Consider the following 22,060-nt stretch of genomic DNA (forward strand, 5'->3'; position numbering starts at 1 on the left):
GCACGTTGAAAGATAAACGTTGAAAGATATTTAAATCCCCAAGGCTATGAGTTTCACTTCTTGTTGGCTGTGAAAGTTTTACACAGGAAAAAACATGCTCATATTTCTTTCTCTCTCGCTCTCTCTCGCTTTCTCGCACGCTCTCTCGCACGCTCGCTCTCTCGCACGCTCGCTCTCTCGCTCTCTCTCGATCTCTCTCGCTCTCTCTCGCTCGCTCTCGCTCGCTCTCTCTCGCTCTCTCTCGCTCGCTCTCTCTCTCTCGCTTTCTCTCGCTCTCTCTTTCTCTCGCTCTCTCTCCCTCTCGTGCTCTCTCTCGCTCTCTCTCTCTCTCTCTTTCTCGCGCTCTCTCGCTCTCTCTCTCTCTCTTTCTCGCGCTCTCTCTCTCTCGCTCTCTCGCTCTCTCTCTCGCTCTCTCTCTCTCTCTCTCTCTCGCTCTCCCTCTCTCTCTCTCGCTCTCTCGCTCTCTCTCTCTCTCGCGCTCTCTCTCTCTCTCTAGCCCTCTCTAGCTCTCTCTCGCTCTCTAGCTCTCTCTAGCTCTCTCTCTCTCTCTCCCGCTCTGCCTCCGTCTCTGTCTGTCTCTGGGACAGGGAATGGAGGAGGGTGCAGACTGCAGGGTGGCTCCTCATTATATCATTAAAGACAAAATCACAGATGTCTGGGGAGTGGGAAGGAGGGCAGGTATTGATTTCTCTCTCTTGTTATTATCCACGGCCCTGAGATGAACACATCGTCTTTATCTGGAACACATCGTCTTTATCTAGAACACATCGTCTTTATCTAGAACACATCGTCTTTATCTAGAACACATCGTCTTTATCTAGAACACATCGTCTTTATCTAGAACACATCGTCTTTATCTAGAACACATCGTCTTTATCTAGAACACATCTCTGCATCCTGTAGAAGAGAAGAATCCCATTGTGTCTGATAGGAGGCTCTGTTTAATGTCCTTCATGGTGATAGGAGGCTCTGTTTAGTGTCCTTCATGGTGATAGGAGGCTCTGTGGGTTTGCACGAGGTTTGTGATTTATAGTCCATTATTCAGGAGGAAGTGAGCGTCGTAGGCCAGGGACTGTAATAAACGATGAGCCTCCCTGCTATATGCCCACATCAGAGAGACTGGTGAGCCCATCTACACGCTATCCTTTCACTAGACCCCCCCCCTCTACCCCACCACTGGACCCCCACCCCTCCTCTCTACTCTCAGATGGAGCTCCTCTCTACTCAGATGGAGCTCCTCTCTCCTCTCAGATGGAGCTCCTCTCTACTCTCAGATGGAGCTCCTCTCTACTCAGATGGAGCTCCTCTCTACCCTCAGATGGAGCTCCTCTCTACACCTCAGATGGAGCTCATCTCTACTCTCAGATGGAGCTCATCTCTACTCTCAGATGGAGCTCCTCTCTACTCAGATGGAGCTCCTCTCTACACGGATGTAGCTCCTCTCTACTCAGATGGAGCTCCTCTCTACTCAGATGGAGCTCCTCTCTACTCTCAGATGGAGCTCCTCTCTACTCGGATGGAGCTCCTCTCTACTCAGATGGAGCTCCTCTCTACTCTCAGATGGAGCTCCTCTCTACTCTCAGATGGAGCTCCTCTCTACTCTCAGATGGAGCTCCTCTCTACTCTCAGATGGAGCTCCTCTCTACTCTCAGATGGAGCTCCTCTCTACTCTCAGATGGAGCTCCTCTCTACTCTCAGATGGAGCTCATCTCTACTCTCAGATGGAGCTCCTCTCTACTCAGATGGAGCTCCTCTCTACTCAGATGGAGCTCCTCTCTACTCAGATGGAGCTCCTCTCTACTCAGATGGAGCTCCTCTACTGTCAGATGGAGCTCCTCTCTACTCTCAGATGGAGCTCCTCTCTACTCAGGTGGAGCTCCTCTCTACTCAGATGGAGCTCCTCTCTACTGTCAGATGGAGCTCCTCTCTACTCTCAGATGGAGCTCCTCTCTACTCAGGTGGAGCTCCTCTCTACTCAGATGGAGCTCCTCTCTGCTCAGGTGGAGCTCCTCTCTTCTCAGATGGAGCTCCTCTCTTCTCAGATAGAGCTCCTCTCTTCTCAGATGGAGCTCCTCTCTACTCTCAGATGGAGCTCCTCTCTTCTCAGATGGAGCTCCTCTCTACTCTCAGATGGAGCTCCTCTCTACTCTTCTCATTTTAGATGAGTGGAAAGGATCTAAGAGACTAGTGTCATTAGTGTCCTTGTTTTAAACTAGAAACATGTTGGGACGGGGAACGGAGGGGGAGGAGGGTGCAGGCTGCATGGTGGCTCCTCATTAAATCATTAAAGACAATCACAGATGTCTGGGGAGTGGGAAGGAGTGCAGGTATTGGTTTCTCTCTCTCCCTCTTCTCCCCCACCCCCTCTCTCTCTTGGATTGACTTTCTCCCAACACCCCTCCAACCCTACCAGGCTACTACTTTGTCTTCTAGACTTTAACAGTCAGTCAGCCACAAGAAAGTTGATAGCACGTCTGTCTGTCTGCCTGTCTCTCTTCAGGTCTGTCTGTCTTCAGGTCTGTCTCTCTTCAGGTCTGTCTCTCTTCAGGTCTGGTTCTGTCTGTCAACATATACCCTCTCCAGCTGTGGTTGTTGGTTTGAACCACATCTAGGCTTTAACTCAATGGGTTCATAATGTTGTGGGGCTCAGCAGACCGGGGTTTGGTCTTCTGCAGGGTTGTTAGTGTGCTTAGTTGATTGGTATAGTTTGATGCTTTCATTATTGGATACTGGCCCCTATTAAAGCAAAGCCTTCCGCCTCGAACACTGACAATGTGTTTTAGAATGTAGCATCAATGCCACACTGATCACAGCACCGTTCAGCAATCAAACTGACATTTGTTTCTCAGAGTTCTGTTGGGAGTACTGCGTGTGTGTAGTGCCACAGTACCTATGTAGTACCACAGTACCTATGTAGTGCCACAGTACCTATGTAGTGCCACAGTACCTATGTAGTACCACAGTACCTATGTAGTACCACAGTACCTATGTAGTGCCACAGTACCTATGTAGTGCCACAGTACCTATGTAGTGCCACAGTACCTATGTAGTACCACAGTACCTATGTAGTGCCACAGTACCTATGTAGTGCCACAGTACCTATGTAGTGCCACAGTACCTATGTAGTGCCACAGTACCTATGTAGTGCCACAGTACCTATGTAGTGCCACAGTACCTATGTAGTGCCACAGTACCTATGTAGTGCCACAGTACCTATGTAGTACCACAGTACCTATGTAGTACCACAGTACCTATGTAGTGCCACAGTACCTATGTAGTGCCACAGTACCTATGTAGTACCACAGTACCTATGTAATGCCACAGTACCTATGTAGGCATTTTTAGCAGATGCTCTTATCCAGAGTGAGTTACAGTAGTGAGTGCCCTGTGGGAATCGAACCGACAAACTCTGGCATTGCAAGTGCCCTACTCTACCAACTGAGCCACATGGGACCAGAGTGCTTTGGGCCAGAGCTGTATATGATGCCGTTTTGGACTCAGCCACATTATCGGTTTGGTGTTGTTGTGTTTTCATGCCCAGTAATATTCTCTGTTTGTTGGTGTTGTTTTAACAGGAAGTCAGAGGAGGAAGTGGACATGGAGAAGGTGACAGCTGCCATGGTTCTGACCAGTCTGTCCAGCAGTCCGCTGGTCAGGAGTCCTCCCGTCAAAGTCAGTGGTGAGTCAACCAAACATGTTTCTATCCTTTTATACAGGTGATCACACTGAGATTAAGAATCTCTGTTACAAGGGAGTTTTGTCCCAAGACGGCAACAATCCAACATTTGATAGAGCAAACAGTTGCTGAGAGGTGGTCATAATAGCTAGCGTCTGAACGTGTTGTATTGCTGCGCTCTGAACGAACTGACAAAGGAAGTTGTTTTTGTTGAACCATTTCCCATTTAATATGCATTATTCCTTTGCTGAGGTTAGGTCATGACTCATGATGATGATGATGATGTGGACTAGTGCAGCGGTAGAGTGCAGCGTTTCCCACCAAGTGAAGATAAATGTTGTCTTTGATCGCTCGTCTACATCTTCAACCCCTGATTGAATTTGAATTATTGAGTGGGTTACCACTGTAAAATCTAAAAGAGACATCCTCTTCATCTGCTATAATGTACATTTATATGAATCACAAGGCCTCTAAACGGAGTCCCTGGAGTGAATCAACTGTAAATTGGGTCTTGTTTGTTTTACCACTCAAAACAACTGCAGACATTGCAGCTGTGAATCACTATGTGTTTGAGTTAGTGCTGTTAGATGCATTTGTTTCTGATGCATATGATGGTCCCAGGTAGGGTTATAAATGTGGGGTTATTACTGATGGTAGTGGTTTTAGAGCCTGTGGGGAATAAATGTAGCTGTTTTAATGCAAATTCTAATTCTACACATGTTGCCATGGATACACTACTGTTCAACAGTTTGGGGTCACTTACAGTTGAAGCCGGAAGTTTACATACACTTAGGTTGGAGTCATTTAAAACTTGTTTTTCAACCACTCCACAAATTTCTTGTTAACACATTATAGTTTTGGCAAGTCGGTTAGGACATCTACTTTGTGCATGACACAAGTCATTTTTCCAACAATTGTTTACAGACAGATTATTTCACTTATAATTCACTGTATCACAATTCCAGTGTGTCAGAAGTTTACATACACTAAGTTGACTGTGCCTTTAAACAGCTTGGAAAATTCCAGAAAAGAATGTCATGACTTTAGAAGTTTCTGATTCATCATTTGAGTCAATTGGAGGTGTACCTGTGGATGTAATTCAAGGCCTACCTTCAAACTCAGTGCCTCTTTGCTTGACATCATGGGAAAATCAAAAGAAATCAGCCAAGAGCTCAGAAAATAAATTGTAGTCCTCCACAAGTCTGGTTCATCCTTGGGAGCAATTTTCAAATACCTGAAGGTACCACGTTCATCTGTACAAACAATAATACGCAACTATAAACACCATGGGACCATGCAGCCGTCATACCGCTCAGGAAGGAGACGCGTTCTGTCTCCTAGAGATGAACGTACTTTGGTGCGAAAAGTGCAAATCAATCCCAGAACAACAGCAAAGGACCTTGTGAAGATGCTGGAGGAAACAGGTACAAAAGTATCTATATCCACAGTAAAACGAGTCCTATATCGACATAACCTGAAAGGCCGCTCAGCAAGGAAGAAGCCACTGCTTTAATACCGCCATAGAAAATCCAGACTACGGTTTGCAACTGCACATGGGGACAAAGATCGTACTTTTTGGATAAATGTCCTCTGGTCTGATGAAAGAAAAATAGAACTGTTTGGCCAAAATTACCATTGGAGGAAAATGGGGGAGGCTTGCAAGCTCGAAGGACACCATCCCAACCGTGAAGCACAGGGGTGGCAGCATCATGTTGTGGGGGTACTTTGCTGCAGGAGGGACTGGTGCACTTCACAAAATAGATGGCATCATGAGGAAGCAAAATTATGTGGATATATTAAAGCAACATCTCAAGACATCAGTCAGGAAGTTAAAGCTTGGACGCAAATGGGTCTTCCAAATGGACAATGACCCCAAGCATACCTCCAAAGTTATGGCTTAAGGACAACAAAGTCAAGGTATTGGAGTGGCCATCATAAAGCCCTGACCTCAATCCTATAGAACATTTGTGGGCAGAACTGAAAAAGCGCGAGGAGGCCTACAAACCTGACTCAGTTACACCAGCTCTGTCAGGAGGAATGGGCCAAAACTTTGTGTGGGACGCTTGTGGAAGGCTACCTGAAACGTTTGACCCAAGTTAAACAATTTAAAGGCAATGCTACCAAATACTAATTGAGTGTATGTAAACTTGGAATGTGATGAAAGAAATTAAAGCTGAAATAAGTCATTATCTCTACTATTCTGACATTTCACATTCTTAAAGTAAAGTGGTGATCTTACCTGCCCTAAGAAAGGGAATTGTTACTAGGATTCAATGTCAGGAATTGTGAATAACTGAGTTTAAATATATTTGGTAAAAGGTGTATGTAAACTTCCCACTTCAACTGTCCTTGTTTTTGAAAGAGAAGCATTTTTTTTGTCCATTAAATTAACATAAAATTGATCCGAAGTACAGTGTAGACATTGTTAATGTTGTAAATAATTATTGTAGCTGGAAATGGCTGATTTTTTATGGTATATCTACATAGGCGTACAGAGGCCAATTATCAGCAACCATCACTCCTGGCAAAGGCACGTTGAGTTAGCTAATCCAAGTGTATCATTTTAGAAAGCTAATTGATCATTAGAAAAACCTTTTGCAATTATGTTAGCACAGCTGAAAACTGTTGTGTTGATTAAAGAAGCCATAAAACTGGCCTCCTCTAGACTAGTTGAGTATCTGGAGCATAAGCATTTGTGGGTTCAATTACATGCTCAAAATGGCCAGAAACAAATAACTTTCTTCTGAAACTCTTCAGTTTATTCTTGTTTTGAGAAATTAAGGTTATTCCATGTGAGAAATTGCTAAGAAACTGAAGATCTCGTACAACGCTGTGTACTACTCCCTTCACAGAACAGCACAAACTGGCTCTAACCAGAATAGAAAGAGGAGTGGGAGGACCCAGTGCACAACTGAGCAAGAGGACAAGTACATTAGAGTGTCTAGTTTGAGAAACAGACGTCCTCACAAGTCCTCAACTGGCAGCTTCATTTAATAGTACCTTCAAAACACCAGTCTCAACGTCAACAGTGAAGAGGCGACTCCGGGATGCTGGCCTTCTAGGCAGAGATGCAAAGAAAAAGCCATATCTCAAGACTGGTGGGAAAATGGGAAAATGAACACAGACACTGGACAGAGGAACTCTGCAGTAAATAAAAATGAAGTTTGAATAGTTTTTCTGGCCTCGTCTCTCTCACCCCTCCAGAGTGTCTGAATGGCTCGTGGAAGGACAGAGGTGGGGGCTTCACCCCCTCCAGTTACAGCAGCAGTGGCTATTGGAGCTGGAGCGGCCCTAGTGACCAGTCCAACCGGTCCACCCCCTCCCCACCGCTCTCCGCAGACAGCTTCAAGCCTTTCCGTATGCCCAGCATCAACGGCCCGCCCCCCGATGACGCCATCGACGAACAGGACGGCAGCAGCCTGCTCTTTGACGAGCCAATCCCACGCAAGCGCAAGGTGGGTAGACTGATTTAATTGAACCATCTAAAAATACAATTCCAGACACACAAGTGGATACACTGGATAACCAAAGAATAACCATAGTATAACCATATAATAACCACAGGATAGCCATATAATAACCATAGTATAACCATATAATAACCACAGGATAACCATATAATAACCACAGGATAACCATATAATAACCACAGGATAGCCATATAATAACCACAGGATAGCCATATAATAACCATAGTATAACCATATAATAACCACAGGATAGCTATATAATAACCACAGGATAGCTATATAATAACCACAGGATAGCCATATAATAACCACGGGATAACCATATAATAACCGCAGGATAACCATATAATAACCGCAGGATAACCATATAATAACCACAGGATAGCCATATAATAACCACAGGATAGCCATATAATAACCATAGTATAACCATATAATAACCACAGGATAGCTATATAATAACCACAGGATAGCTATATAATAACCACAGGATAGCCATATAATAACCACAGGATAACCATATAATAACCACAGGATAACCATATAATAACCACAGGATAGCTATATAGTAACCACAGGATAGCCATATAATAACCATAGTATAACCATATAATAACCACAGGATAGCTATATAATAACCACAGGATAGCTATATAATAACCACAGGATATCCATATAATAACCACAGGATAGCCATATAATAACCACAGGATAACCATATAATAACCACAGGATAGCTATATAATAACCACAGGATAACCATATAATAACCACAGGATAACCATATAATAACCACAGGATAACCATATAATAACCACAGGATAGCCATATAATAACCACAGGATAGCCATATAATAACCATAGTATAACCATATAATAACCACAGGATAGCTATATAATAACCACAGGATAGCTATATAATAACCACAGGATAGCCATATAATAACCACAGGATAACCATATAATAACCACAGGATAACCATATAATAACCACAGGATAGCCATATAGTAACCACAGGATAGCCAAATAATAACCATAGTATAACCATATAATAACCACAGGATAGCTATATAATAACCACAGGATATCCATATAATAACCACAGGATAGCCATATAATAACCACAGGATAACCATATAATAACCACAGGATAGCTATATAATAACCACAGGATATCCATATAATAACCACAGGATAGCCATATAATAACCACAGGATAGCCATATAATAACCATAGTATAACCATATAATTACCACAGGATAACCATATAATAACCACAGTATAACCATATAATAACCACAGGATAACCATATAATAACCACATAATGTTTTACAGCATATTGCTGTGGTTCTTTGAGGACCTCACAGAACAAAGACTAGATCAGATCAATTCTGACTATAACAATATACAGATTATATAGTCCTGTGTCACTGTATATACAAGTGGGTAATCTGTACAGGTGTGTGGTGTGAAATGTACATGTGTTTTTTGCATATCCCACTCCCTGTGTGACACCCTCAGAGTGGGGTCGCGGCCAGGGGATCAGCCATTAGCCTGGACTAATTAGGGTTACTTGTCTTGCTCAAGGGCAGAACGACAGATTTACCTTGTTGGCTCGAGATTCAATCCAGCGACTTTTCGGTTACTGGTCCAACACTCCTAACCAACACTCCTAACCACCAGGCTACCTGCTGCCCTGTACACTGACTGGGGGTGTTTCTTTTGAAATGGTAGTAGATTGATTTAAGAAGTAGTTGTACTGTACTATCAGTGATCTGGCAAGACAAGTAGGGATGTCCCAAAAGGCAGGTCCTGCACTTGTTTTGGACATGTTGCTAGCTAGCTACTGTAATACCTTATCCTTCCTGAACTCCAAGTGATGACTGAGGTAGAATTTGGGACACAGCGTGAAAGTGTGAAAGTGACCGATCTTCACACGTGGCGATGCCTGATGCCGTCTCTGGACCACAACATGGCACAAACACCATGCTTATAAACAAGACGAGCATGAAAACAAGTTGGGCGGACACAACATGTCGCGGCCAATCAGATTAACCGAACGCTCATTTATTTATTCATTTTGTCCCTCATTCTTATCAGGGGAGCAGAATGATTGGATGGCGAAGCAAGGGCTCTGGTCTGTTGTGTATCTGTCAGTCCCCCTCCTCCCCACACACACACACACACACACCCCAGATGCATTTCCAGTTCACGTATCCTGCTTAATTACTTTACAGCCACACATAAGGTCACCTGGTATAATTGAAATAAATGATTTTAACATCTTCACTGGAAAACATGAAGATTATGCTGCAGGGCTTTTCTCCCATCAGATCAATAGGATATATCTGGTCTCTGAGGATATCTCTGGTCTCTGAGGATATCTCTGGTCTCTGAGGATATCTCTGGTCTCTGTTGATATCTCTGGTCTCTGAGGATATCTCTGGTCTCTGAGGATATCTCTGGTCTCTGAGGATATCTCTGGTCTCTGAGGATATCTCTGGTCTCTGAGGATATATCTGGTCTCTGAGGATATCTCTGGTCTCTGAGGATATCTCTGGTCTGTGAGGATATCTCTGAGGATATCTCTGGTCTCTGAGGATATCTCTGGTCTCTGAGGATATCTCTGGTCTCTGAGGATATCTCTGGTATGTGAGGATATCTCTGAGGATATCTCTGGTCTGTGGGGATATCTCTGGGGATATCTCTGGGGATATCTCTTAATTGTGGGTTGAAGGGGGATATACAGAGAGATGGAGACAGACAAAGAGAGAAAGAAAATGGTAGAGAGGGAGAGATACTGAGAGAAAAAATATCAGAATTGTGCTGCCTGTGTAAACGCTACTAAAATATTGTTTGATACATTTTTAAGTTCCACTTTTCGAATCTAGTGTTGGTAATAAGTCAGAGTCTCTGACACATATTGGTTTCTGAAAATGTTGCCAGTGTTCGTGGTTCCCAGGCCAACCAGAGCCTAGTGCTGCTCTTCTCTTCCTGGTTCCCAGGCCAACCAGAGCCTAGTGCTGCTCTTCTCTTCCTGGTTCCCAGGCCAACCAGAGCCTAGTGCTGCTCTTCTCTTCCTACTCTGAGCCAAAAGACAATGCTGTTCGTTCTCCACTCTTTTAATGAACTGTGTGCTGCTGGCATGGGGGACTTCACAGGGCTTTGTTACCCAAGGACCAAAACATAATCTGTTATAAGTAGGGTGGCAGGTAGCCTAGCAGTTCAGAGCGTTGGGCCAGTAACCGGAAGGTTGCTGGTTCGAATCCCTAAGCTGACTAGGTGAACAATCTGTCGATATGCCCTTGAGCAAGGCACTTAACCCTACTTGCTCCTGTAAGTCACTGTGGATAAGACCGTTTGGTAAATGACTAAAAATGTAAATTTAAAGGACTACCCTGAACAATGGGCAAATAGATGACCTCCATCATAAATGACTGACGAGGGACCACATGACCCCCATCATAAAGGACTGACGAGGGACCACATGACCCCCATCATAAAGGACCACATGACCCCCATCATAAATGACCACATGACCCCCATCATAAAGGACCACATGACCCCCATCATAAAGGACCACATGACCCCCATCATAAATGACCACATGACTCCATCATAAATGACCACATGACTCCATCATAAATGACCACATGACCCCCATCATAAAGGACCACATGACCCCCATCATAAAGGACCACATGACCCCCATCATAAATGACTAACGAGGGACCACATGACCCCCGTCATAAAGGACCACATGACCCCTATCATAAATGACTAACGAGGGACCACATGACCCCCATCATAAAGGACCACATGACCCCGTTCATAAATGACTAACGAGGGACCACATGACCCCCATCATAAAGGACCACATGACCCCCATCATAAAGGACCACATGACCCCCATCATAAATGACTGATGAGGGACCACATGACCCCCATCATAAAGGACCACATGACCCCCATCATACTTATATTGATTACTGCATTGTTGGGAAGGCGCTTTCAAGAAAGCCATTTCACTGTACTTGTGCACGTGACAAAACTTGAAACGGAACGACCTCTGACGAGTGATCCGAGATTTAAGACACGTCTGTCCTCAGAAGGCTTTCACCCCATCTGGTCATGTGTTCCTTTGTAGTGGGTTCGATTCCCAGGACCACCCATACGTAAAAATGTATGCACAAATAACTGTCTAAGTCGATTTGGATAAAAGCGTCTGCTAAATGTTATTTGTTATTATTTTTACTATCTGAAAGTTGCTGCTCGGAAGCAATTGGCCCCCGAGGGCCATGCTGTAATTACAGAGGACAGGTTGTGTGAGAAATGGTACAGAGCAGAGGTGTGTGCTCGTGGCATATTTGATGTGAGAAAAGGATGACTTGTCTGGTGTCCAACGTTGTTCTCTCTCTCTCCTGTGTGTAATGTCCAGAACTCCATGAAGGTGATGTTCAAGTGTCTGTGGAAGAACTGTGGGAAGGTTCTGAGCTCGGCTGCTGGGATACAGAGACACATACGGACCTTTCACCTGGGGTAACACACACACACACACACACACATACACACACACACACACACACACAAACACACACACACCCATCCAACTTTTGACCCCCCCCCCCCCAGCGAGAGATAAGAGGCCTCTCCTCTCGATGGCCTTTCACTGAGATTGTCAAAGAACAACAGCAGATTAAATCCGGTGGGATTATCACCACGGTAACATTTCCTCATATTGGCTCAGCGTGACAGGCCAGGGATGAATGAGGACGGAACAGAACAATGGTATCACATAGATCAGCGATCTGGTCCAATCCTAATTTCTCTGTAATGACAAGAGAAGGGCTCATCCAATACAACTCCACGCTGATATTAAACCCTTTTTTTAACCCCTCCCTCTCTTCCAGGCGTAACTGTGACTCTGACTGCAGTGACGGAGAGGAGGATTTCTACTACTCAGAGATCAAACTCAACACAGACTCAGTGGCTGATGGTCTGAGCAGCCTGTCCCCTGTCTCCCCCTCTGTGCTGTCCCCCGTCCCTCCCTCCAATGACCGCCACAGACGACCCCCCGCAGAGGGCAGCAACGGGTCCAGTGGGAACAAGGAGAACCACAGCCACGCCCACTCAAACACCACGCCCCTCAGTCGCTCCGCCCCCAGCGCCCTCTACCTCATCCACACTGACCACGCCTACCAGGTCAGAGAGACACCCACTAAACTACTGGCCACGCCTACTGATAGCTTAAGTAGCAAAGTGCTTCCATATTTGGGTTTTAAGCAGGAATGGTCAAAGTGCCTCCAGTATTTGGGTTTTAAGCAGGAAGTGTCAAAGTGCTTCCAGTATTTGGGTTTTAAGCAGGAAGTGTCAAAGTGCTTCCATATTTGGGTTTTAAGCAGGAAGTGTGAAAGTGCTTCCATATTTGGGTTTTAAGCAGGAAGTGTGAAAGTGCTTCCATATTTGGGTTTTAAGCAGGAAGTGTGAAAGTGCTTCCATATTTGGGTTTTAAGCAGGAAGTGTCAAAGTGCTTCCAGTATTTGGGTTTTAAGCAGGAAGTGTGAAAGTGCTTCCATATTTGGGTTTTAAGCAGGAAGTGTCAAAGTGCTTCCATATTTGGGTTTTAAGCAGGAAGTGTCAAAGTGCTTCCATATTTGGGTTTTAAGCAGGAAGTGTGAAAGTGCTTCCATATTTGGGTTTTAAGCAGGAAGTGTCAAAGTGCTTCCAGTATTTGGGTTTTAAGCAGGAAGTGTGAAAGTGCTTCCATATTTGGGTTTTAAGCAGGAAGTGTCAAAATGCTTCCAGTATTTGGGTTTTAAGCAGGAAGTGTCAAAGTGCTTCCAGTATTTGGGTTTTAAGCAAGAAGTGTCAAAATGCTTCAAGTATTTGCTAAAGAGACTGTACAGATACATTTTCATTAATTAAGTGCTTGATTGACTCTTATTGTTTGGTTGATTTGATTTGTTTGTTAATTCATTGATTGACTGACTTATTGGTTAATTGATTTATTTATTGTGTGTTTGTGTGTGTGTGTGTGTCTGTGCGTGCGTGCGTGTGTGTGGCTATACACTGGTCTTTAAAGGTGTGACTGCTTCATGACTTGTTGCTGTCCCTTTCCAGGCCACATCTCCAGTTACCATCCCCTCCACTGGGTCAGGCTCTGCTGCCTCCACCTCCTTCACCCCCAGCAGCAGCTCCAATTTCAGCATCTCCTGGCAGTCACCTCCTGTCACCTTCACTGGCACCGCTGTGAGTATAAACGCCCCAACAGATCCACAGATGACGCAATCTCTATTGCCCTCCACACTGCCCTTTCCCACCTGGACAAAAGGAGTACCTATGTGAGAATGATGTTCATTGACTACTCAACGTCCAACACCATAGTGCCCTCCAACCTTATCATTAAGCTAAGGACCCTGGGACTAAACACGTCCCTCTGCAACTGGGTCCTGGACATCCTGACAGTCCGCCCCCTGGTGGTAAGGGTAGGCAACAACACAACCACCATGCTGACCCTCAACACGGGCCCCCCAGGGGTGCGTGCGGAGTCCCCTCCTATACTTTCTGTTCACCCACGACTGGATGGCCACAGACGACTCCCAGCACCATCATTAAGTTTGCAGACGACCCAACGATGGTAGGACTGATCACAGACGATGAGACTTTTGGGAGGAGGTCAGAGATCTGGCAGTGTGGTGCTAGGACAACAACCTCTCCCTCAAGTCCCTTTGAGCAAGACAAAGGAGCTGATCGTTGACTACAGGAAACGGAGGGCTGAGCATGCCCCCATTAACATCGACAGGGCTATAGTGGAGTCGGCTGAGAGCTTCCTCGTTGACTACTTCACTAAGGATCTATTTTTATTTTAATAAATAATGTAACCTTTAGTCAGTTAAGAACAAATTCTTATTTACAATGAGGGCCTACCCCGGGCGATGCTGGGCCAATTGTGCGACGCTCTATGGGACTCCCAATCACGGCCGGATGTGATTCAGCCTGGATTCGAACCAGGGACTGTAGTGACGCCTCTTGCACTGAGTTGCAGTGCCTTAGACCGCTGCGCCACTCGGGAGCCCTGTGTGGGCCATCTATCATGGTCCAAACTCACCAACAGTCATGAAGATAATGCCTCTTCCACATCGGGAGACTGAAAAGAGTTGGCATGGGCCCTCAGATCCTCAAAAAGATCTACAGCTGCACCATCGAGAGCATCTTGACAGGCTGCGTCACCACTTGGTATTGCAACTGCTTGGCATCTGACCATAAGGCGCTACAGAGGGTGGTGCAGATGGCCCAGTACATCACTGGGGCCAAGTTCCCTGCTATCCAGGACTTCTATACCAGGCGGTGTCAGAGGAAGGTCCTAAAAAAACTCCCAAGTCACCCAAGTCTTAGACTGTTCTTTATGCTACTGAGTGTTAGGCGGTCCCGGAGCACCAAGTCGAGGTCCAAAAGGCTCCTTAACAGCTTCTACCCCAAAGCCATAAGACTGCTGAACAGTTAATCAAATGGCCACCTGGACTATTTACATTGACCCCCACTGACTATCTTGAACTGGTTTTATGCACACTCACTGGACTCTACCCACACACACACACATGCATATTGATGCGACACACACTCACACTTTCACACTCTCGTCACATACGCTGATGCTACTCTGTTTATTGTCTATCCTGATTGCCTAGTCACTTTACTCCTACCTACATTTTTCTTTATATTTAATATTTTTATATTTTATATTTGTAGAATAATAGTGAAGACATCAAACTATGAAATAACACATGGAATCATGTAGTAACCAAAAAGTGTTAAACAAATCCAAATATTTTTTTTTAGATTTTTATTAGATTCTTCAAAGTAGCCACCCTTTGCCTTGATAACAGCTTTGCACACTTGTCATTTTCTCAACCAGCTTCACCTGGAATTATTTTCCAACAGTCTTGAAGGAGTTCCCAAATTCCTTCACTCTGCGGTCCAACTCATCCCCAACCATCTCAATTGGGTTGAGGTCAGGTGATTGTGGAGGCTAGGTCATCTGATGCAGCACCATCCCTCTCCTTCTTGGTCAAATAGCCCTTACACAGCCTGGAGGTGTGTTGGGTCATTGTCCTGTTGAAAAACAAATTATACAGTGGCTTGTGAAAGTATTCACTCTCCTTGGCATTTTTCCTATTTTGTTGCCTTACAACCTGGAATTAAAATTGATTTTGGGGGAGTCTGTATCATTTGATTTACACAACATGCCTACCACTTTGAAGATGCTGGTTACGGTTTTCTTCGGGTGAAGGAGAGTCGGACCAAAATGCAGCGTGGTTGATTCGATACATCTTTAATGACGAAGAAAAACGAACAATACAAAAACAATAAACGTAACGTGAAAACCTATACAGCATATCTGGTGACAACAAACACAGAGACAGGAACAATCACCCACGAAACACTCAAAGAATATGGCTGCCTAAATATGGTTCCCGAACAGAGACAATGATAATCACCTGCCTCTGATTGAGAACCACTCCAGACAGCCATAGACTTTGCTAGAGAACCCCACTAAGCCACAATCCCAATACCTACTAAAACCCCAAGACAAAACACACCACATAAATAAACCCATGTCACACCCTGGCCTGACCAAAATAATAAAGAAAACACAAAATACTTCGACCAGGGCGTGACAGAACACCCCCCCCTAAGGTGCGGACTCCCGGACGCACATCAAAAACAATAGGGAGGGTCCGGGTGGGCGTCTGTCCATGGTGGCGGCTCCGGCGCGGGACGTGGACCCCACTCTATCAATGTCTTAGTCCCTCCTCCTCGCGTCCTAGGATAGTCCACCCTCCCCGCCGACCATGGCCTAGTAGTCCTCACCCAGAATCCACCTGGACTGAGGGGCAGCCCGGGACTGAGGGGCAGCCCGGGACTGAGGGGCAGCTCGGGACTGAGGGGAAGCCCGGGACTGAGGGGAAGCCCGGGACTGAGGGGAAGCCCGGCACTGAGAGGAAGCCCAGCACTGAGAGGAAGCCCAGCACTGAGAGGAAGCCCAGCACTGAGAGGAAGCTCAGGCAGGTAGTTGGATCCGGCAGATCCTGGCTGGCTGGTGGTTCTGGCAGATCTTGGCTGACTGGCGGATATGGAAGAGTCTGGTTGACTGGCAGATCTGGAAGAGTCTGGTTGACTGGCAGATCTGGAAGAGTCTGGTTGACTGGCAGATCTGGAAGAGTCTGGTTGACTGGCAGATCTGGAAGAGTCTGGTTGACTGGCAGATCTGGAAGAGTCTGGCTGACTGGCAGATCTGGAAGAGTCTGGCTGACTGGCAGATCTGGAAGAGTCTGGCTGACTGGCAGATCTGGAAGAGTCTGGCTGACTGGCAGATCTGGAAGAGTCTGGCTGACTGGCAGATCTGGAAGAGTCTGATTGACTGGCAGATCTGGAAGAGTCTGATTGACTGGCAGATCTGGAAGAGTCTGATTGACTGGCAGATCTGGAAGAGTCTGATTGACTGGCAGATCTGGAAGAGTCTGATTGACTGGCAGATCTGGAAGAGTCTGATTGACTGGCAGATCTGGAAGAGTCTGATTGACTGGCAGATCTGGAAGAGTCTGGCTGACTGGCAGATCTGGAAGAGTCTGGTTGACTGGCAGATCTGGAAGAGTCTGGTTGACTGGCAGATCAGGAAGAGTCTGGTTGACTGGCAGATCTGGAAGAGTCTGGCTGACTGGCAGATCTGGAAGAGTCTGGCTGACTGGCAGATCTGGAAGAGTCTGGCTGACTGGCAGATCTGGAAGAGTCTGGCTGACTGGCTGACTGGCAGATCTGGAAGAGTCTGGCTGACTGGCGGATCCTGGCAGACAGACGGATCTGGCTGCTCCTTGCAGACTGGCGGCTCCTTGCAGACTGGCAGCTCCTTGCAGACTGGCAGCTCCTTGCAGACTGGCAGCTCCTTGCAGACTGGCAGCTCCTGCTGCTCCATGCAGACTGGCAGCTCCGGCTGCTCCATGCAGACTGGCAACTCCGGCTGCTCCATGCAGACTGGCAGCTCCGGCTGCTCCATGCAGACTGGCATCTCCGGCTGCTCCATGCAGACTGGCATATCCGGCTGCTCCATGCAGACTGGCATCTCCGGCTGCTCCATGCAGACTGGCGTCTCCGGCTGCTCCATGCAGACTGGCAGCTCTGGCTGCGCTGAACAGGCAGGAGACTCCGGCAGCGCTGGAGAGGAGGAAGGCTCTGGCAGCGCTAAACAGGCGGGAGACTCCGACAGCACTGGAGAGGAGGAAGGCTCTGACTGCGCTGAACAGGCGGGAGACTCCGGCAGCACTGTAGAGGAAGGCTCTGGCAGCGCTGGACAGGCGAGGCCGCACTGTAGGCCTGATGCGTGGTGCTGGCACTGGTGGTACTGGGCCGAGAACACGCACAGGAAGCCTGGTGCGGGGAGCTGCCACCGGAGGGCTGATGCGTGGAGGTGGTACTGGACAGACCGGACCGTGCAGGCGTACTGGAGCTCTTGAGCACCGAGCCTGCCCAACCTTACCTGGCCACTCTAGCCCGGCCGATACGAGGAGCTGGTATGTACCGCACCGGCACTGGAGACACCATGCGCACCACAGCATAACACGGTGCCTGCCCGGTCTCTCTAGCCCCCCGGTAAGCACAGGGAGTTTGCGCAGGTCTCCTACCTGGCGTAGCCATACTCCCTGTTAGCCCCCCCCCCCCCCAATATTTTTTTGGGGCTGACTCTCGGGCTTCCATCCGCTCTGCCGTGCTAGCGCCTCATAATGCCGCCTCTCCGCTTTCGCCGCCTCCAGCTCCTCTTTGGGGCGGCGATATTCTCCTGGCTGAACCCAGGGTCCTCTTCCGTCTAATTCGTCCTCCCAAGTCCATTTCTCCAAGTAGTGCAGCCTCTCCCACTGCTGCTGCTGCTCCTGCCTGTCACCACGCCGCTTGGTCCTGTTGTGGTGGGTGATTCTGTTACAGTTTTCTTCGGGTGAAGGAGAGCCGGACTAAAATGCAGCGTGGTTGATTCGATACATCTTTAATGACGAAGAAAAACGAACAATACAAAAACAATAAACGTAACGTGAAAACCTATACAGCCTATCTGGTGACAACAAACACAGAGACAGGAACAATCACCCACGAAACACTCAAAGAATATGGCTGCCTAAATATGGTTCCCAATCAGAGACAACGATAATCACCTGCCTCTGATTGAGAACCAATTCAGACAGCCATAGACTTTGCTAGAGAACCCCACTAAGCCACAATCCCAATACCTACTAAAACCCCAAGACAAAACACACCACATAAATAAACCCATGTCACACCCTGGCCTGACCAAAATAATAAAGAAAACACAAAATACTTCAACCAGGGCGTGACAATATTTTTTATTGTGAAACAAACAAGAAATATTACCAAAAAATGGAAAACTTGAGCGTGCATAACTATTCACCCCCCCCCCCCCCCCCCCCCCCCCTCCAAAGTCAATACTTTGTAGATCCACTTTTTGCAGAAATTTCAGCTGCAAGTCTCCTGGGGTATGTCTCTACAAGCTTGGCATATCTAGCCACTGGGATTTTTGCCCATTCTTCAAGGAAAAACTGCTCCAGCTCCTTCAAGTTGGATGGGTTCTGCTGGTATACAGCAATCTTTAAGTCACACCACAGATTCTCAATTGGATTGAGGTGGGGGCTTTGACTAGGCCATTCCAAGACATTTAAATGTTTCTCCTTAAACCACTCGAGTGTTGCTTTAGCAGTATGCTTAGAGTCATTGTCCTGCTGGAAGGTGACCCTCCATCCCAGTCTCAGATCTCTGAAAGACTGAAATAGGTTTCCCCTCAATAATTTCCCTGCATTTAGCGCCATCCATCATTCCTTCAATTCTGACCATTTTCACAGTCCTTGCTGATGAAAAACATCCCCACAACATGATGCTGCCACCACCATGCTTCACTGTGGGGATGGTGTTCTCGGGGTGATGAGAGGTGTTGGGTTTGCGCCAGACGTAGTGTTTTCCTTGATTGCCAAAAAACTATATTTTAGTCTCATCTGACCAGAGTACCTTCTTCCATATGTTTGGGGAGTCTCCCACATGCCTTTTTGGCGAATACCAAATGTGTTTGCTTATTTTTTTTTTTTAAGCAATGCCTTTCTTCTGGTCACTCTTCCATAAAGCCCAGCTCTGTGGAGTGTACGGCTTAAAGTGGTCCTATGGACAGATAGTCCAATATCCGCTACGGAGCTTTGCAGCTCCTTCAGGGTTATCTTTGGTCTCTTTGTTGCCTTCCTGTTTAATGCCCTCCTTGCCTGGTCCATGAGTTTTGGTGAGCGGCCCTTTCTTGGCAGGTTTGTTGTGATGTCATATTCTTTACATTTTTTAATAATGGATTTAATGGTGCTCCGTGGGATGTTCAAAGTTTCAGATATTTTTTTATAACCCAAACCTGATCTGTACTTCTCCACAACTTTGTCCCTGACGTGTTTGGAGAGATCCTTGGTCTTCATGGTGCCGCTTGCTTGGTGGTGCACATTACTTAGTGGTGTTGCAGACTCTGGGGCCTTTCAGGACAGGTGTGTATATATATTGAGATCATGTGACAGATCATGTGACACTTAGATTGCACACATATGGACTTTATTTAACTAATTATGTGACTTCTGAAGGTAATTGGTTGCACCAGATCTTATTTAGGGGCTTCACAGCAAAGGAGGTGAATACATACATATACACGCACCACTTTTCCAGAAATTAACTGTTAACATGGCACACCTGTTAATTGAAATGCATTCCAGGTGACTACCTCATGAAGCTACAATGTAGAAAATAGTACCAATTAAGAAAAAAACTTGAATTATTAGGTGTGTCCAAACTTTTCACTGGGATTGTACATATTACCTCAGTTATCTCAACTACCTAACTCATACCCCTACACACATCACACACACACACAACAATACAGCCTCTCAAGCATACCAGTTGTTTTTTTGTGTCCGTATCTAAATGAAAGTTCTCTGTCTATCTTTGTGTTCTGATAGCTCTTGTTGTGTTTGTCTTTCTCCAGGTCGCTCCCACTCATAGTCGGACTCAGAGCTTTGTAGAGCAGCGGCCCCAGACCATAGCAGTCCTCTCCTCCCCTCCCAGAGCCACTGGCTCACTCAGGTACTGATGACCTCTACTGACTGACCTTTCACTGATGACCTCTGAACTTTGGGCATCCTGAAGTCACAGGAAATCCTATGTTGTATCCACATTCAGAGAGAGCAACCATGTCCTGTTTAGGAATGAAACAAACTAGCAGATTACCATTATTTATGTTTTCTTCACTTAAACTAAATCAACAATTTTAGATGTTGTTTTGTCTATCATTATAAACCAAGTCAAAGATAACAACCGTATTTGACCATATCCTCATCTCGCCCCTCTCCAGCCGTAAGTCCCGTGGCGAGGGTAAGAAGTGTCGTAAAGTGTACGGGATGGAGAACAGGGACATGTGGTGCACTGCCTGCCGATGGAAGAAAGCCTGCCAGAGATTTACTGACTGATTTACTGACTGAACCAACCAAGTAACCAACCGACCAACCGCTGAGGCTGCATGCCCTTTGCCATGGAAATCAGGGGTGTTCCTTTCTGTTCCCTTCCTAATGTGTTATGCGTTAACGTCACTCCAAAACCAATGATCGGTCTACTCCATTCCAACCCGACCCCTCCCTAACCCGACTGTCTATCAGAACCAACCGGATGGAGCCTACAGCTGTCCTGAGTAAATCCCAAGTTAACTCTAGCTCCCTCCCACTTCCGACCTCGGAAGCAACAACCAACACGCAGCTCCAGCTCTAAAGATGACGACGACATCAAAATAACTCTGCTTTTTATATGTTGAGTTTGTTGTCTCTCTTCTTTCTATGTTTTGAAAAACAGGAACATTCGTCAGGTTAGAAGGGACTAGAAAACAGGCTTTCTTTGTCCATAAAATTCTTCTTTTTTTTTTTCAGAGAAGACTGGCCATTTTGTTTTATCTTTGGGAGAATCAAAAGAGAGGAGGGGAAAGATCCTTATTTCCTCAGTCCCTTTCTCTCTGTTCTATCCTGTACAGTCTGGATTTCTACTCCCTCTCTCCTCTGTTGTCACCCCAGGGAATGGATCTTGTGTCTGGACTCGGGAGGGGTCGATAGCACCCCCTGGTGGGGGAAAATGGATCAATTCCAAAACACATTTAAATACCCAGGGTGCTGAACAGACTAACATTGCCAGTAGCAACAAGCCCCACACCACAACGCCGTAAGCAATTCAACACACAGCAACACAGGACAACACAGTTTTCTATCTCAAATGTAATGTATATCTATCTATCTATCAGATATGTCTATCTGTCTGTCTCTGTCCCTGTCCCTTTGTCTGTCTATCTCTCCAGTTTACTGAAGCTATTAAGGGACATTTTCTTTCAGGGATTGTCGATCAACAGAAAGCCAGCAGCTCACATTTAAATATAGTTATTTACAATGAGGGTTTTGGTCACATGATATCTACTTGCAACCGAAAAGTTTGTTTTGTTGGTGGGTTTTTTTATATGCCATTTTCTTTCATGTTGTTGTTTCTCGATATCTATTCTTCTTGGTGTTTTGAAACTCCAATGTTACAGCTCTCCGACCCGCTTTGGGCTGAAACAACCAAGCAGCCGACGGCTAGTCCAGCCGTAAAGCGGGGCCACCCTCCTCCACACCCCATCTTCCATCGGGAATCTGAACTAACGTTTTGTTTACGGGCGCTATACTTTACCAAAGCCCCAAGATGGAGGGTCTGCTCAATACCAAAATTGAGTGAGGTGAATGAGCACTTGTAAAGGCAGTCTCAGTGGACGATCTTGTGTTGAGGTCGGGTTAACATCTCTCTCTCTCTCACGCTACTC

At 46.1% G+C, this 22,060-nt stretch overlaps 1 protein-coding gene across 1 annotated transcript in view; it reads left to right on the plus strand.

The window, feature by feature from the left end:
* The window catches only part of LOC139392409 (zinc finger protein 704-like), a 79,341-nt gene that overhangs the window by 54,641 nt on the left and 2,640 nt on the right, over positions 1-22,060 (plus strand). Inside the window, exons 3-9 of the mRNA XM_071140382.1 lie at positions 3,576-3,679; positions 6,881-7,131; positions 11,588-11,688; positions 12,060-12,351; positions 13,270-13,398; positions 20,216-20,313; positions 20,582-22,060. The exon at positions 20,582-22,060 is cut by the window's right edge and continues 2,640 nt beyond it. Coding sequence (XP_070996483.1) covers positions 3,576-3,679; positions 6,881-7,131; positions 11,588-11,688; positions 12,060-12,351; positions 13,270-13,398; positions 20,216-20,313; positions 20,582-20,696 — 1,090 coding nt within the window. The 3' untranslated portion in view covers positions 20,697-22,060. The remainder of the gene's footprint in view (positions 1-3,575; positions 3,680-6,880; positions 7,132-11,587; positions 11,689-12,059; positions 12,352-13,269; positions 13,399-20,215; positions 20,314-20,581) is intronic.

Source organism: Oncorhynchus clarkii, chromosome 32, assembly GCF_045791955.1.
Source record: "Oncorhynchus clarkii lewisi isolate Uvic-CL-2024 chromosome 32, UVic_Ocla_1.0, whole genome shotgun sequence".
Taxonomy (NCBI): Eukaryota; Metazoa; Chordata; class Actinopteri; order Salmoniformes; family Salmonidae; genus Oncorhynchus; species Oncorhynchus clarkii.